Here is an 18,882-nt window from a genome sequence, read left to right as displayed (position 1 = left end):
TTTTATACCCACTGACTACTGATGTACTGTTTATAGTTAGGGATGCCTCTGGCAGTTGACTGTGAGTGTACTTACTTGGTTTGGTTCATTTGAAAATCCCAGGTGTAGTAAAGCATATATGGGAAGTTATGAAAAAAACACTGGCAACTCAGTGTTTCCACATCCCTTGCCCATATTTTTCAACTTGGCTATTATTGTTCATTTATTCAAACAAAGAAGGTGCTAAGAATGTATGTAGCAATTATTGGGGAATGAGTCTTTTGAGTATACCAAGAAAAGTGTATGTATGTAAGAATGTTGATTGGTAGAGTAATGGAAGAAATTGAATACAGAATAAGTGAGGAGCAAGGGTGTTTTAGAAAAGGTGGAGATGTGTGGATCACAGTTTTTGCAGTGAGAATAAACATGGAAAAGTATTTAGCAAGAGGTAAGAGGCTGTATGCAACTTTTATGGATCTGGAGGAAGTGTATGACAGAACTGAGTGGAATGTTTTATGGGAAGTGTAAAGGATATATAGGGTAGGGGAAAACTTTTCAATGGTGTGAAAAACTTTTATAGAGAAGTAAATACATGTGTAAGAGTGGATAGGGAGTTGATCAAAAGTATCAGTATCCATATGGGTGCAAGAAAGGGCTGTGTGATGTCACTGTCTTTTTAACGTATATATGAATGGAGTGATAAGAGAGATGAAATTACAACTAAGGAAAAGGGGTGTGGAGGTGGAGTGTGGAGGTGAGATATGATGGTTAGTGACAAGCCTGTTTACAGATGATACTGCATTGTTTGTTGAGAGTGAAGAGTTGCAGAAGGTTGTAAGTATAATTTATGATATGGGTAAGTGTAGTTGTGAAGGTAAATGTAATGGCGTTTGAAAGGAAACATGGTGAAAGTATAAGTTTTGCAGAGCCCTGTAGAGTGAAAGAAAAAAGTATACTATACCGTCTTTAAGATATGGGGGGAGAAAGACTGGAAGAAGGGACAGAATTTAAGTACTTGGGAGCTAGGTAAGTTTGGTGATATGGAAAGAGGGATAATGGAGAGACTAGTACAGGGTATAAGATTTACTGGATCTCTTAATAGAATAGTGAGAGGTAGAGGTGTGAGTATGGAAGTGAAGGAAGGATTAAAGGACAGCATAATCCTCCCAACCCTGACCTATGCAACCAAAACATGGACAGTGGATGTGGAGGTCAAGAATCCAGTCTGTGGAAATGAGATATATGAGAGAAGCATGTAGAATGACTAGGTGGAATGAAGTAAGTACTGAAGGGATGTATTATTACCAATGAGAGATTTTGTATGGCAAGGAATGCATGGGGAATGAATTGTGAAGTGGTAGAGTGGGTGAAATATAGTACTTTTAGGTGGTTTGGATATGTGGAAAGAATGCGGAACATAGTTTACAAGAAGAGTGTATGGTAATACGTTAAAATGTGTTGGTGTGAGAGGTGTGACATGGTTGAATAGAGTGGAAGAGGGAGAGAAATTATGGAAAAACGCGTGAAATGATGTATACAAGGGAAGCATGTAAGGACAGGTTTAAACACAGACAAACATTTTTGCCATATTCATCCCCTTGATTGGAGTTCCTGGAGGGAGAAGGCATCAGAGATATACGTAGATGAATAGATAGCTAGTCAATGACCATCAAAATACCATGCAGAATAATACATGATTTTTGCACTGCCAAACTAAAAAAATACATAAAAACAACATACTAAGATTTGTATAGACTTCATGTCTACCTGCCAGAAAGGCAGGGAGAGTAAGGACCATCTGTGGAGAACAGATGTCCCTTTGGCCTATATACCTGGAGGAAGGGGGTTTCATAAGTTGGTGTAGGGGGTTGGGACACCTCCAACCCCCAGAACCCCCTAAGACTTCCAGTGGGTTTTGGTGACATGAATAGATATATAGGTAGATCGTGACAGGTATGCATGCTACATCCATTATAATAAGATGATATACATATTTATATTTATTCATTATTCTTAAGTCACTGTTTTCTGCATCAGTGAGGTAGTGTTAGGAAACAGATGAAGAATGGCCCATCCACTCATACACATATATACACATAAACGCCCATGCATGCACATATACATACATTCCCAAGAGTCCACGGGAAATCTGCTTTTTCAACCACACTCGTTTTAATTCCACACATCTCTCTTACCCTTTCATTACTCACTCGATCAAACCACCTAACACCACATATTGTCCTCAAACAGTAACCTTGTACAATTTGATTGTGCTAAAATGCAATTTCTTCCTCTATCTCTTTCTAATCATCATTTGTTTCGTTCTGTTCAGTGTCAAAAAACCATGATTAACCCTGTGATAACATAAACATGTTGGGGACAGCCATATCCTCAACTCTGTCTTGGAAACCCCATATAATCAACTTTACAAAGTCTGCTTCCCAAAAGCTGGGATTGTTGCGTAGGTGCTGTAATTATTTTTCTTGTGAGCAGCTATTTCTTATGTACATGGGATTTATTCTTCCAAGAATGGAATTCTCACATATCTTGGATGGTTCATCCTTGACCCATATGTTAACAAGTGGAATCAAAATCCTTCCATACCACTAGTGTCACCTAGTATCCTAATATTGCTTCTCTTCAACCTTCCCTTTCCGTCTCCTCAACCTTCCCTTTCCATACACTGTGATATTGCTGCGCTCTCTCTCAGTTCTGTTGATATTATTTTGGCAATTGTTCTCATGGTATGTCTGCTTGTTTCCCCACCCCATGGTTTGTACCTGTAACATGCATTTGGCTGTTGCTTCCCACAGTTACCCTAAAAGACTGGCTATTTAAGGGTTCACAGTTATGATACCATCTTCCTTTAAACAGCTACTCTGGAATTCACTTCCTTCTTTGGTCTTTCGCTCTTCGTACAACCTTTCTTCCTTTAAGAGTCAGGTTTGCACGTGGGTTTGCTTCATTGATGCTAAGGCTGCTGAGGTACCTGATTCACCTGTAGGAGTATGTCACAGCACTGCTGGTCAGGGCCAGGAAGGCGATGAGTCAACACATTGGGCCTTGAGGTGTGCCACATGCTTTTCTTTTCCAGTCACTAAGCTTATTGGAGGGACTGCATGGTTAAGATGGTACAGCAAAAAAATACTGGGGCAACAAGTGCTGCTGTGCACTCTGTAGCTCTTCTGAATCATTCTTTTTTGATTATCCAAGATAAAAGGGTTAGGGTAACTTAATGCATAGGAGTTGTGTGGCATAAGTGACTATGTACTCATGTTGGGTAAAGGAGCTTATGCTTATGTTCTTAATGTATTTTCAGTGTGGCTGTAAAAGCTAGCTCCACCCTTCTTTGCCACATTGAATAGTTTTTATTTTTTAGTTTTTTTTGAACTTATGTAGGTTTCATAAATGTATTTTGTCAAAAGGATTAATTAGAATCATTTTAGGATTAATTAGAATCATTTTTTCAGAATATGTTAAGAAGTATTCATTATTCTTTTATTGATATAAATTTCACAGATTACCTGAATCCATTTGTGAAGCAGCTGGAGAATGTAGCTAAGCTGACTGTGAGATCCCAAGTTTTATATATGACTGGCCTTAATGTGTCTCCACAGTGGTCAGCAGCCCACCAACATTATGCACTACCACAGGATCAGTTGCCTCTCACTATCAATGCTATTGAGGCTAAATTAGGTAAGAAAAGTTTTGGTGTCAATTAATCCTACAAATTTCTTTTCAACATTCAGAATGGCCATTTTTCTTTGTTTTAGGTCCACAGCTGAAGACTTGCTGTGTTGTATTTCCTGTCATTTCCAAAGAATGATGGCCTTAAACTACCATCCTTCCTCCTTCACTTTTCATGTAATCATCAACCCTCCTTTTCGCATATTGATCACATCCCCTTGGAAGGTTTATTGCTGGACCCCTCAAGCCAGTCCTCTTTTTGCTTTCTCCTGATGTACCTTAAGTGTTTCAAACTCTCTTCCACTCTTCCATTTACCTTTTTGATTATTTTTTTCAAGTTCACCGACTTGGCATGATCAAAATTTACCCCAATCAAACCCATCTTGGGTGAAAAGAAGGTTAAGGGAGAAATGTAAGAAGCAAGTAAACTGGCTCTGTAGGTGTTTGTAGACCTGACTCTAAAGCTAGAAAGGTTATAGGAAGTGGGAAAGACCAAAGAAGGAAGAATATTTTTCAGCTTTGGTGTTCAAGGAAAGGAGGAGGTACCATAACAGTCAGTCTTTATCCATTTGATGTATCTATTGATCCTATAACCCAAGCCCCTTTAACATTTCATCCATCAAGTGCATCTCCTGTTCCATCTTCTGAATTATGAATGAACAGCCTCCCCACGCACAGGGTATATCCATCATTTGTAGCTTGCATGTCTCTCACTTCAACATTACTTTGTTCTGCCCTACATTCTTTGTATCAGTCCACAGGTATCTGTCTTGTCTCTCTGTGTATCTTTCTAAATCTCTGTCTTTCTGTGTCTGTCTTTCTATCTATCTATCTATTTGTCTATTTTGATCTATCTCTTTATCTGTTTGCTTAAAGATTTGATTACTTATGGGGAGAGAGTTTTATACTCATAGGGCTTCACCTCTGGATCATTTTCTACTATCATACTATTTCTTAGATTTATATGCTGCTGTCTGTTCTTGATATTTAGTTGAGCAGCAGCAACAAGAATGGTAGAATATTCATTAACATTTACAGCATAACAGAGAGGTAGGTAGTGGCATATTTATATCATTTATGTAACACCTTTAATGATCATAAGCAGGACATTTTTCAACGCTCCCAGAACTTTCGCCCCCTCCCCCACCCTGTGACTCACTTCTGCTTCCATGGTTCCATCTGCTGCCAAATCCACTCCCAGATATCTGAAACACTTCACTTCCTCCAGTTTTTCTCGATTCAAACTTACCTCCCAGTTGACTTGTCCCTCAGCTTTACTGTACCTAATAACCTTGCGCTTATTCACATTTACTCTCAGCTTTCTTCTTTCACACACTTTACCAAACTGTATCACCAGCTTCTGCAGTTTCTCACCCGAATAAGCCACCAGTGCTGTATCATCAGCAAACAACAGCTGACTCAATTCCCAAGCTCTCTCATCCACAACAGACTGCATACTTGCCCCTCTTTCCAAAACTCTTGCATTCACCTCCCTAACAACCCCGTCCGTAAACAAATTAAACAACCATTGAGACATAATGCACCCCTGCCGCAAACCGACATTCACTGAGAACCAATCACTTTCCTCTCTTCCTACACATACACATGCCTTGCATCCTCGATAATAACTTTTCACTGCTCCTAACAACTTGCCTCCCACACCATATATTCCTAATACCTTCCACAGAGCATCTCTATCAACTCCTATCATATGCCTTCTCCAGATCCATAAATGCTACATAGAAATCTATTTGCTTCTCTAAGTATTTCTCACATACATTCTTCAATGCAAACACCTGATCCACACATCCTCTACCACTTCTGAAACCACACTGCTCTTCCCCAATGTGATGCTCTGTACATGCTTTCACCCTCTCAATCATTACCATCCCATATGATTTCCCAAGAATACTCAACAAACGTATACCTCTGTAATTTGAGCACTCACTTTTATCCCCTTTGCTTTTGTACAATGGCTGTATGCAAACATTCCACCAATCCTCAGTCACCTCACCATGATTTGTACATACATTGAATAACCTTACCAACAAGTCAACAGTACAATCACCCCCTTTTTTAATAAATTCTACTGCAATACCATCCAAAACTGCTGCCTTGCTGGCTTTCATCTTCCGCACAGCTTTTACTACCTCTTTGTTTACCAAATCATTCTCCCTAACCCTCTCATTTGCACACCACCTAGACCAGAACACCCTATATCTGCCATTCTATCATCAAACACATTCAACAAACCTCCAAAATACTCACTCCATCTCTTTCTCACATCACCACTACTTGTTATCACCTCCCCATTAGGCCCCTTCACTGATGTTCCCATTTGTTCCCTTGTCTTATGCACTTTATTTACCTCCTTCCAAAACATCTTTTTATTCTCCCTAAAATTTAATGATACTCTCTCACCCCAACTCTCATTTGCCCTCTTTTTCACCTCTTGCATCTTTCTCTTGACCTCCTGCCTCTTTCTTTTATACATCTCCCACTCATTTGCATTATTTCCCTGCAAAAATCGTCCAAATGCCTCTCTCTTCTCTTTCACTAATAATCTTACTTCTTCATCCCACCACTCACTACCCTTTCTAATCTGCCCACCTCCCATGCTTCTCATGCCACAAGCATCTTTTGCGCAAGCCATCACTGCTTCCCTAAATACATCCCATTCCTCCCCCAATCCCCTTACGTCCTTTGTCTCACCTTTTTCCATTCTGTACTCAGTCTCTCTTGGTACTTCCTCACACAAGTCTCCTTCCTAAGCTCACTTACTCTCACCACTCTCTTCACCCCAACATTCTCTCTTCTTTTCTGAAAACCTACAAGTCTTCACCTTCGCCTCCACAAGATGATGATCAGACATCCCTCCAGTTGCTCCTCTCAGCACATTAACATCCAAAAGTCTCTCTTTCGTGTGCCTATCAATTAACACATAATCCAATAATGCTCTCTGGCCATCTCTCCTACTTACATACATATACTTATGTTTATCTCTCTTTTTATACCAGATATTCCCAATCACCAGTCCTTTTTCAGCACATAAATCTCCAAGATCTTCACCATTTCCATTTACAACACTGAACACCCTATGTACACCAATTATTCCCTGAACTGCCTCATTACTCACCTTTGCATTCAAATCACCCTTCACTATAACCCGGTCTCGTGCATCAAAACTACTAACACACTCACTCATCTGCTCCCAAAACACTTGTCTCTCATGATCTTTCTTCTCATGCCCAGGTGCATATGCACCAATAACCACCCATCTCTCTCCATCCAATTTCAGTTTTACCCATATCAATCTAGAGTTTGCTTTCTTGCACTCTGTCACATACTTCCACCACTCCTGTTTCAGGAGTAGTGCTTCTCCTTCCCTAGCTTTTATCCTCTCACTAACCCCTGACTTTACTCTCAAGACATTGGAGTGTCTAAATGTGTGTGGATGTAACCAAGATGAGAAAAAAGGAGTGATAGGTAGTATGTTTGAGGAAAGGAACCTGGATGTTTTGGCTCTGAGTGAAACGAAGCTCAAGGGTAAAGGGGAAGAGTGGTTTGGGAATGTCTTGGGAGTAAAGTCAGGGGTTAGTGAGAGGACAAGAACATGGGAAGGAGTAGCACTACTCCTGAAACAGGAGTGATGGGAGTATGTGATAGAGTGTAAGAAAGTTAACTCTACATTGATATGGGTAAAACTGAAAGTGGATGGAGAGAGATATGTGATTATTGGTGCATATGCACCTGGGCATGAGAAGAAAGATCATGAGAGGCAAGTGTTTTGGTAGCAGCTGAGTGAGTGTGTAAGTAGTTTTGATGTACGAGACCGGGTTATAGTGATGGGTGATTTGAATGCTAAGGTGAGTAATGTGGCAGTTTAGGGAATAATTGGTGTACATGGGGTGTTCAGTGTTGTAAATGAAAATGGTGAAGAGCTTGTAGATTTATGTGCTGAAAAAGGACTGGTGATTGGGAATACCTGGCTTAAAAAAAGAGATATACATAAATATACGCATGTAAATAGGAAAGATGGCCAGAGAGCATTATTGGATTACGTGTTAATTGATAGGCGCACGAGAGAGAGACTTTTGGATGTTAATGTGCTGAGAGGTGCAACTGGAGGGATGTCTGATTATTATCTTGTGGAGGCAAAGGTGAAGATTTGTAGAGGTTTTTGGTACCAGGAGGGACTGAGTACAGAATGGAAAAAGGTGAGAACAAAGGAGGTAAGGGGAGTGGGGGAGAAATAGGATGTATTTAGGGAAGCAGTGATGGCTTGTGCAAAAGATGCTTGTGGCATGAGAAGCGTGGGAGGTGGGCAGATTAGAAATGGTAGTGAGTGGTGGGATGAAGAAGTAAGATTATTAGTGAAAGAGGAGAGAGAGGCATTTGGATGATTTTTGCAGGGAAATAATGCAGATGAGTGGGAAATGTATAAAAGAAAGAGGCAGGAGGTCAAGAGAAAGGTGCAAGAGGTGAAAAAGAGGGCAAATAAGAGTTGGGGTGAGAGAGTATCATTAAATTTTAGGGAGAATAAAAAGATGTTTTGGAAGGAGGTAAATAAAGTGCGTAAGACAAGGGAACAAATGGGAACTTCAGTGAAGGGGGCTAATTGGGAGGTGATAACAAGTAGTGGTGATGTGAGAAAGAGATGGAGTGAGTATTTTGGAGGTTTGTTAAATGTGTTTGATGATAGAGTGGCAGATATAGGGTGTTTTGATCGAGGTGGTGTGCAAAGTGAGAGGGTTAGGGAGAATGATTTGATAAACCGAGAAGAGGTAGTAAAAGCTTTGCGGAAGATGAAAGCCGGCAAGGCAGCAGGTTTGGATGGTATTGCGGTGGAATTTATGAAAAAAGAGGGTGACTGTATTGTTGACTTGTTGGTGAGGTTATTTAATGTATGTATGACTCATGGTGAGGTGCCTGAGGATTGGCGTAATGCTTGCATAGTGCCATTGTACAAAAGCAAAGGGGATAAAAGTGAGTGCTCAAATTACAGAGGTATAAGTTTGTTGAGTATTCCTGGTAAATTATATGGGAGGGTATTGATTGAGAGGGTGAAGGCATGTAAAGAGCATCAGATTGGGGAAGAGCAGTGTGGTTTCAGAAGTGGTAGAGGGTGTGTGGATCAGGTGTTTGCTTTGAAGAATGTATGTTAGAAATACTTAGAAAAGCAAATGAATTTGTATGTAGCATTTATGGATCTGGAGAAGGCATATGATAGAGTTGATAGAGATGCTCTGTGGAAGGTATTAGGAATATACGGTGTGGGGGGGCAAGTTATTAGAAGCAGTGGAAAGTTTTTATCGAGGATGTAAGGCTTGTGTACGAGTAGGAAGAGAGGAAAGTGATTAGTTCTCAGTGAATGTTGGTTTGTTGCAGGGATGTGTGATGTGTCCATGGTTGTTTAATTTGTTTATGGATGGGGTTGTTAGGGAGGTGAATGCAAGAGTTTTGGAAAGAGGGGCAAGTATGCAGTTTGTTGTAGATGAGAGAGCTTGGGAAGTGAGTCAGTTGTCGTTCGCTGATGATACAGCGCTGGTGGCTGATTCGTGTGAGAAACTGCAGAAGCTGGTGACTGAGTTTGGTAAAGTGTGTGAAAGAAGAAAGTTAAGAGTAAATGTGAATAAGAGCAAGGTTATTAGGTACAGTAGGGTTGAGGGTCATGTCAGTTGGGAGGTCAGTTTGAATGGAGAAAAACTGGAGGAAGTGAAGCATTTTAGATATCTGGGAGTGGATTTGGCAGCGGATGGAACCATGGAAGCAGAAGTGAATCATAGGGTGGGGGAGGGGGCGAAAGTTCTGGGAGCGTTGAAAAATGTGAGGAAGTCAAGCACATTATCTCGGAAAGCAAAAATGGGTATGTTTGAAGGAATAGTGGTTCCAACAATGTTATATCGTTGCGAGGCGTGAGCTATAGATAGAGTTGTGCGGAGGAGAGTGAATGTGCTGGAAATGAGATGTTTGAGGACAATGTGTGCTGTGAGGTGGCTTGATCGAGTAAGTAATAATAGGGTAAGAGAGATGTGTGGTGATAAATAGAGTGTAGTTGAGAGAGCAGAAGAGGGTGTTTTGAAATGGTTTGGTCACATGGAGAGAATGAGTGAGGAAAGATTGACTAAGAGGGTATATGTGTCAGAGGTGGAGGGAATGAGAAGTGGGAGACCAAATTGGAGGTGGAAAGATGGAGTGAAAAAGATTTTGAGTGATTGGGGCCTGAACATGCAGGAGGGTGAAAGGCGTGCAAGGAATAGAGTGAATTGGAACAATGTGGTATACCGGGGTCGATGTGCTGTCAATGGATTGAACCAGGGCGTGTGAAGTGTCTGGGGTAAACCATGGAAAGTTGTGTGGGGCCTGGATGTGGAAAGGGAGCTGTGGTTTCAGTGCATTATACATGACAGCTAGAGACTGAGTGTGAACGAATGTGGCCTTTGTTGTCTTTTCCTAGCGCTACCTCGCACACATGCGGGGGGAGGGGGTTGTTATTTCATGTGTGGCGGGGTGGCGATGGGAATGAATAAAGGCATATAGTATGAATTATGTACATGTGTATATATGTATATGTCTGTGTGTGTATATATATGTATACATTGAGATGTATAGGTATGTATATTTGCGTGTGTGGATGTGTATGTATATACATATGTATGTGGGTGGGTTGGGCCATTCTTTCATCTGTTTCCTTGAGCTACCTCGCTAATGCAGGAGACAGCAACAAAGCAAAATGATATGACCATAAGAATTTTTGTTTATTTTATTTATTTTACTTTGTCGCTGTCTTCTGCGACATAAATGGAACTATTTTAGAAATGTTTAAAAGGAAACTTCGAATTACATAGAGTTGCATTGATATACAGACTCCACAGACCCAAAGTCCAAGCGAGGTTGTCTTACTTTACTTAAAAAAGAAAAAAAAGTCCCCTTAAAAGCAGTAGAAGAAAAGGATAGCAAAGCAAAGGCTCTCTCCCCACCATCCAATCCCTCATGGAACACATTAGACAGAAAACAAGTAGAAAGAAAATACCATGCAGGATTAATATGTCTGAAGGAAAATCTCTGTAGGAAGGTCATAAGGTAGAATGAACATGAGTATGTCATGCATTTCATCACCAAAAATATGCAGTCCTTCACTTTTTGTTATAAAGACAGTAATAAGGATGAACTTGAATTCCAATCTTTCGACATACCATGCTTATATTATTCCTGATGTTGAAGAGTGGTACAATAATTTTAACAGTCTCACAGAGCAGGTGACATGGAATAATCAGAGTTAATATGTTACTACGGCATGGCCAGGGAGAGATCGGTGGTTGAGAAGGTAGCATGATATATCACTATGTTATGACCGATTCATTGATAGTTCAGTACCAAAGAGTGACAAGAGCTTATCAAGCCTAACTTTGAAGATGTCCAGGTTGTTTCTGTGGACAGTATTTTCTGGGAGCTTATTCCATGCATCACAGATGTCATTGAGAAATAAGTTTTTCATACCGTCCAGATGAATTCGGTGACGTGTAAGCTTTAGTACATATCCTGTCATTCATAATGCTGGCACTACTTTAAAGAAATTTTCAATATCACTGTTGTTGAATCCTTTAAGTATTTTAAAAGATTCTGTTAATTTGCCTCGAAGATACCTCTTGCTCAGGAGAATATGCTTAATTCTTGATGTCTCTCCTCATATGGCTTGTTACACAAGGAAGGAATCAATTTAGTTTCTCCCCTCTTCGCTGCTTCCAATTTAAGAATATCTTTGCGTAAGTGGGAGCCCAAAATTGCACTGCATATTTAAGGTGTGGTCCAATTAGACTTGGATGTAGTGGCAATGTCACTTCCTTGCTTTTATATGTAAAGTTTATGTTCATAAATCCTAACATCCTATTTGCTTTCTTGGCAGCTTCATTATATTGTCGAGAGAATATGAAGTTGTTAGAGACAGAGACCCTTAGATCCTTCAAACTGAAGGTGTCCTTTATCTTATGGCCCATCAATTCATAATCAAGTTTTTTGTTGGGTTTTATACTTGTAACAGGTGACATTTATTGATGTTAAAAGTTCCAGTTATTTATTGGTTCACCTTGCCTTCAGTTTCACAGTCTTCTTTGTCACTTCGTGATGGGAGAGGTTGGTGTGTGCTGATCTTTAGTGGATCAAGTACTCTATGATCTGCAAACATCTTGTTGCAAAGTAGACAGGTGAGAGGGCAGTCATAAGCTTACCCCATTACTCCATTACTGTGGGTGATACCAGCATACTAACAAACACTAGTTTGAATGTCTCTACTCCAAAGAGGTTGTTTTAGTGTCACTGACACCATAGGTTGAAAGCCCATGATGTGGGTTGACAACTTTAAAGGTTTACAGAGACTGCCACCAGTGGACTAAAGCGCTGCCACAAGCTCAATACTTTTCTGTAGTGCTTGGCCTCTGTACCATGGCCCTGTTTATCACTGTTTAAAACAAGGTCTCTTTCAGACTCTCCACTACTGTTAGCATTGCTGGGTTACCAAACAATGGTAATGGGGTTCCCTCACTCTGGAGTCTGTACTTTTCCTTTAACATGGTCTAGAATGGATATTTAGCTGGTTAAGAGAATTGCCACCTTTTGTATTTACCTTCAGTTACATGGAAGGACAGTGGTATTTTATAGAGAACTTTGCTGCATAAGAAGCTTTCTTTCCATGTACTAAGGGACATATTATCCTTTAGTAGCTTCCTCCTGCACCACTATGCATATTGGCGCATATGTTTTGGTAGATGATTCTCTGTGTTGGTATTTTCTGTTACTAACTCTGCAAGCTGTATAACTTGTGTCATTTTCACAATGAAGGATGCATACTTGTCTTACTTTTGATGGGGCAAAATAGAAAATTACTTGTGGCCATTGTCATGGTTGCATATATAGAGTATTTGTGTCCTGTGCTACTAATGAAGTGATTTGAAAAGATATAGTTTTATAATGATGTATGTTTTTTTCGGATGGTTCTTTAATTAACCTTTTCTTACAGGATCGTTTGTGTGGACTCGACCATCATTGCACTTTGTCATATATATTCCACGGGAGAAACAATTACCTCTGCACATCCACAATGTAGATGGCACACCACTTCAAACCAATAGGTAAGCATAATCTTGAACTATGTTGTAAAATAAAGTTTCAGGCACATTCTTGTTCATGTATTTCCCAAAGACAGATTAAATCCTGATTATCTGGTTATGCTTATTCGTATGGTACAGTATAAGAAACTTTTGAGAAAGTTAGTAGCGTAGAATTCAGAAACTTTTGAGAAAGTTAGTAGTGGAGAATTCAGAAACTTTTGAGAAAGTTAGTAGTGTAGATTTCAGAAACTTTTGAGAAAGTTAGTAGTGGAGAATTCAGAAGAAATATGTATGGACTGTTTAAAAGTGGTGTTGCAGAAATCAGGTTTGCTAATTGAGAAAATTTTTTAGAGTAAAAAAGAGGCACTGAGGTATTGTAAACATTAAAGAATTTTTTACTCATATTGCATATTGTAATGAATATGATTTCTGTAAACTCAGTTTTGAATAGTGTGTGCGTGTGTTTGTGTACTTATAACAGTGTCAAGCATATGTGCATATGTATATATTCTCAGTGTTGTAGAAATGTAGTATTTGTTCTTAATATTTTTTAGTTGTTATTATCTGTAAAATTATAGTTTATTTAGAACTTATATTGCTTATATTGTTTATAATATGTATATGTTTGCCTCTGGAAAACACTGTCCCCACTGCCTGTGGTCTGTCCAGGTTAAGGCACTAAAGGCTAAGAAATGGCACTTTAGTCCACCAGTTATGCCAAAGAGCATAAGAGATGAGCAGTTGAGGGTGATGGCTCAAAAATGTTAATGGGAATACTGGCAAGAGTAAATGGAGGTAGCTTGTGGGAAAATCTAAAAGTTTTAGTTTGGATGTGCTTGGGATTGATGAAACTCACATCCTTGGGCATGGTGTATGGAGTAGAAAAATGGAAGTGATGAATGCAAGTTCTGGGAGGGCATGGAAGGAGGAATGGTATGGATTGGAATGAATGAACATTATCAGGGAAGAGAAAAAGGAGGATATGCAGCTGAGCTATTACCAAGAATTTGGAGGATGTTACAGAGCATGGATGGAATAGTTCAAGAATAGTGCAGATGAAAGGGAAGATTGGAATTTTTATATGAAGTATGCATGGGTATGTGTATGTGCTTGTGAATCTGAAGAGTGTGTGAGGTTAGGATAAAATGAAGTGTTTTTGAAGAAATTTGAATAACTGTATTGATGAGCTGAGCTTGAGAAGGAGAGGAAGATGGTTGTAATGGGTGAAATGAATGCAAAGGTGGGATGTGATGAAACTGGTAAGTTAGTTGGAAAATGAGGAGTGCCTGGAGTATATGATAATGAAAGATATCTTGTGGATGTCTATGCTGAGAGGGAGTTATTACATGGAAACACCTTTTTTTTTAGCAAAAGATGATTCACATATGCACATGGACAAGAATGATGGAAGAGAAGAATAAAAGGGTTTGATTGATTATGTGGCAGTTGTTGAAAGATTGAGAAAGGTTCTGCTGGATGCTAGAATTGTAAGAGGATTCTTTGGAGATTCTGGCAATTTTGCAGTCCTTAAGGGGATGAGGGTTAGGGAGAAGTGGAAGTATGGCATAAGGAAGAATGGAGAGAGAAAAGGGTTGGAAAGAGGGAAGATGAAAGAATGCAAGGAGGAGAATGAAAGAAAAGTGATGGGAAGTTTATAAGGCAGCACAGTAAATTTAGGGATGCAGTCATGTGTGACTGAGGTGTGTAATTTTTTCACACTTGAATCACCATTTTCCACGTTAGCAAGGGTAACACCATGAACATACGAAGAAAGGCTACATCTGCTCACAGCCATTCTCAAGCTGTCATGTGTAATATGTTTCAAATATCTAGAGAAAGATTGATAAAGATTTTAGTTTTTTGTAGTTGGATACAAGGTTGTAAGATATTAGAATAAAAGTGGACGTGTATGATGGATGGATGAAATTAGAAATGCTGTGGAAGAGAAGAAAAAGGTATATGGTAGATTTCTCAAAAGGAATGTACTGGTAGAAGTCCAGCAAAGGCAGAGGGAAGAATGTAAGATGTGTAAGTGGAATGTTGAGAGGCTAATAGAGGAAAGCAAAGGAAGATTAGATGAAGACTTTAAAAGAAAATTGAGTGAAAATTTTAAGGGGAATAAGACATTGATTGGAAGGAGGTGAAAAAGGAAAGATATGGATGTAAGAGTGGAAATATTAATGTGAGAAGTAAGAACGGAGCTGCTAAATCAAAAGGAAGAAGTGAAAGGAAGATGAAAATAATATTTTGAAGAACTGCTGAATATGGGAAAAGGTGAGGCAGTGGTTGTTATATGCATGGGTATGGAGGATGGAAGGTAAAAGGACACAGGTGCAGAGGCCTGAGGCAAGAAGGGAGATAAAGAGGGCAATAATGAGGTTGAAGGTAGGAAAGGAGTGGATAGGATTACAGCTGAAATGTTGAAGTATGGGGGAGAATGTGTGATAGAATAAATGCACCTGATATGTAATTAATCCTCTATATTTCAAGTAAGGCCTGGCCTTGATGTGTACTTTTGTCTGTGACTTGAACCTTAAAAAAGATGTGCCTGAGGATTGGCTGAAAGCTATTTTTGCTCCTTTATTCAAAGGAAAAGGTGCTAAGGACGTATGTAGCAATTATAGCAGCTGTAGCAAAAGTGTTGATTGATGGAATAATAGAATTGGATGAATGCAGAATAAGTGAGATGCAATTTTTTTTTTTTTTTTTTTTTTTTTTTTTTTAGAAAGGTAGAGGATATGTGGATCAGAATTGTGCTGTGTGAATACCTGTGGAAGAGTATCTAGCAAAAGGTAAGAAGCTGATGTAGCTTTTATGGATCAGCAGAAATCATATGACAGTTTACCGGAATGCTTTATGAGATGTATTAGGATACGTGAGGTTAGGGAACAGTTTACTGGAATGCTTTATGAGATGTGTTAGGATATATGAGGTAGGGGAACAACTGGTGGATTGTGTAAAGGCCTTCAATTAGGGGAGTAAATACATTTGTTAGAATGGATGGATACATTTGTTAGTGTGGATGGAGAGTTGAATTAGATTTTTTATATACAAGTGGATATGATATGGAGCTTTGTGGTATCACTATGGCTTTTGAGCATTTATATGGATAAAGTGGCTGAGATTGAAGCAAAACTAGTGAAAAGTGGTGCAGTGATGGAGTGTGGTGGTGAGGTGTGGTGGTTAGTGACAAGCCTGATTATAGGTGATACTGTGTTGTTTGCTGAGAATGAAAAGGAGTTGCTGAAGGTTCTTATTATGTTCTTGATGTGTGTAAGTGAAGATGATTAAAGTTCAATGTGAGTAGAAGTATAGTAATGATATTTGAAAGGAAACAGAGTGAAAGTGTAAATTTTGCAAAGCCTTGTAGAGTGAGAGAAGGAAGTGTACTAAAATGTGTTATAGTTATAAGGGCAGAGGGACAGAAAGAGGTAACAGAAATTCAGTATCTGCGAACTGCCTTGGGTGCGTTTGGTGATATGGAAGGAGAGATAAAAACTTTTTACTGCTTCTAACAACTTGCCTCCCACACCATATATTCTTAATACCTTCCACAGAGCATCTCTATCAACCCTATCATATGCCTTCTCCAGATCCATAAATGCTACATACAAATCCATTTACTTTTCTAAGTATCTCTCACATACACTCTTCAAAGCAAACACCTGATCCACACATCCTGTACCACTTATGGAACCACACTGCTCTTCCCCAATCTGATGCTCTATACATGCCTTCACCCTCTCAATCAATACCCTCCCATATAATTTACCAGGAATACTCAACAAACTTATACCTCTGTAATTTGAGCACTCACTTTTATCCCCTTTGCCTTTGTACAATAGCACTATGCAAGCATTCTGCCAATCCTCAGGCACCTCACCATGAGTCATACATGCATTAAATAACCTTACCAACCAGTCAACAATACATCACCCCCTTTTTTGATAAGTTCCACTGCAGTACCATCCAAACCTGCTGCCTTGCTGGCTTTCATCTTCCACAAAGCTTTTACTACCTCTTCTCTGTTTACCAAATCATTTTCCCTAACCCTCTCACTTTACACACCACCTTGACCAAAACACCCTATATCTGCCACTCTTATCATCAAACACATTCAACAAAACTTCAAAATACTCACTCCACCTCCTTCTCACATCACCACTACTTGTTATCGCCTCCCCATTAGCCCCCTTCACTGAAGCTCCCATTTGTTCTCTTGCGTTACGCACTTTATTTACCTCCTTCCAAAACATTTTTTTATTCTCCTTAGAATTTAATGATACTCTCACCCCAACTCTCATTTGCCCTCTTTTTCACCTCTTGCACCTTTCTCTTGACCTCCTGCCTCTTTCTTTTATACATCTCCCAGTCATTTGCATTATTTCCCTGCAAAAATTGTCCAAATGCCTCTCTCTTCTCTTTCATTAATAATCTTACTTCTTCATCCCACCACACTCTACCCTTTCTAATCTACCCACCTCCCATGCTTCTCATGCCACAAGCATCTTTTGCACAAGCCATCACTGCTTCCCTAAATACATTCCATTCCTCCCCCACTCACCTTACGGCCTTTGTTCTCACCTTTTTCCATTCTATACTCAGTCTCTCTGGTACTTCCTCACACAAGTCTCCTTCCCAAGCTCACTTCTCTCACCAATATTTTCACCCCAAAGGCTAAGAAGTGACACTTGATTTCACTAGTTATAAAGAACCTATTGTAGTAGCCACCCCCTTGAGGGGTGTCAGATATATAGATAGATTGTTACAGTAAATACAGTAATTAACATTGCTTGACAACAATTTCAGATTGGTAACAGCCTGGTATTCACTTTACAGACTAGTTTATGGTAAATCTGTGTTGCTTGAGGTAATTACATAGCAGATGACTTTGCATTTGCAATAATTTGCTGCTCTCTGCTCATTATGATATTTCTGTTAGAGCATTCCTACCTATTTGATTTTAACTTAAATGGTTCTACATTTCAAGCTACAGCTGCTATTATTCATTTTGTACAGCCTGGTATATTAAACATGATAGCTAGAGATTGGGCATGTACTGATGAGGCCTTTGTTACCTTGATTTTGATATTATGCTAAGGCAGGTGAGGCAGTTAGGTATCAAAGATAAATGAATATATTAATTAATCCTGGTATTAGGGCAATGTGAGACAGGATGTTTGTTAAAATGGGGAAAGTAAAAAGTGAGAAGGTAAGTTAGATATTATTTCAGTGTTTTGAGGAAATGATACCTCAGTTTATAGTGGGAAGTAATATATGTAGCCAGACAAAGAGACACATGCTTACAAAAAAGTTATTGTACAGGAGTAAATAATTGTATTTAAGATTTTTGGTTCAGTCAAAATTACAAATGACATCATAACACCATAAATAATTGTATATGATATTTTAGGGTTAATCTACATCACAGTGAAAATGGCATCATAACACAATGAGAGTGACCTCTTAGGTCAATACTTGTGACTGAAAAAATATTTTCTCACCATTTTCTTTGTGTATTTCAGCTTCTTGGTACCACGTTGGGGTGGGGTAATGATTCACAATGTACCACCAAATGAAGCAAATGCATCATTGGCCCACCATGTTACACTTGACTCTCACTGGATCATGAGCACTGTTCTAACTCATCTGCACAGACTGTTGCCAATACCATTTGTAGTGAGTAACTCATAATGTGTATGCTGTATCATTCTTATGTTGTGTACTACATGTCTTCTGAACTTGCTGAGGCTAGTTTGTGGAATTTGGTTAAGAGGGGACTGTGGTATGCTTTGTATTTAATGTATCATCTCATTCTGGTAATGAATGACCTTTACTAATCATCATTATTTTTTGTTATCAGTTAGAGAATAGAGGAGTCCAATTTGAGTTGATGATATCTGTTTACAAAATTATTTTTTTAGGATTTTTGGTATTGATACATTACTAGTACTTTTCTTTCAGAAAGAAACAGAAAATGTAGCAATACTGCCTCCAAAGAATGGATGTCTGTTGACTGATTGGCAGCTTGATGGTTTAGCTCGAGCAAGAGTATCTTCCTATTTGACTAATATCCGTATCACTCTACAGGTAAGATATAGCATCGAAT

At 39.2% G+C, this 18,882-nt stretch overlaps 1 protein-coding gene across 1 annotated transcript in view; it reads left to right on the top strand.

Annotated features, from left to right (window-relative positions):
* Positions 1-18,882, top strand: part of PIG-S (phosphatidylinositol glycan anchor biosynthesis class S) — a 57,206-nt gene that overhangs the window by 23,269 nt on the left and 15,055 nt on the right. The window contains exons 6-9 of the mRNA XM_071662636.1: positions 3,499-3,675; positions 12,683-12,794; positions 18,299-18,452; positions 18,738-18,863. Coding sequence (XP_071518737.1) covers positions 3,499-3,675; positions 12,683-12,794; positions 18,299-18,452; positions 18,738-18,863 — 569 coding nt within the window. The remainder of the gene's footprint in view (positions 1-3,498; positions 3,676-12,682; positions 12,795-18,298; positions 18,453-18,737; positions 18,864-18,882) is intronic.

Source organism: Panulirus ornatus, chromosome 6 (genome assembly GCF_036320965.1).
Source record: "Panulirus ornatus isolate Po-2019 chromosome 6, ASM3632096v1, whole genome shotgun sequence".
Classification (NCBI taxonomy): domain Eukaryota; kingdom Metazoa; phylum Arthropoda; class Malacostraca; order Decapoda; family Palinuridae; genus Panulirus; species Panulirus ornatus.
Note: the sequence above shows the minus strand (reverse complement) of the source record. Positions and strands in the feature narration are given on the sequence as shown.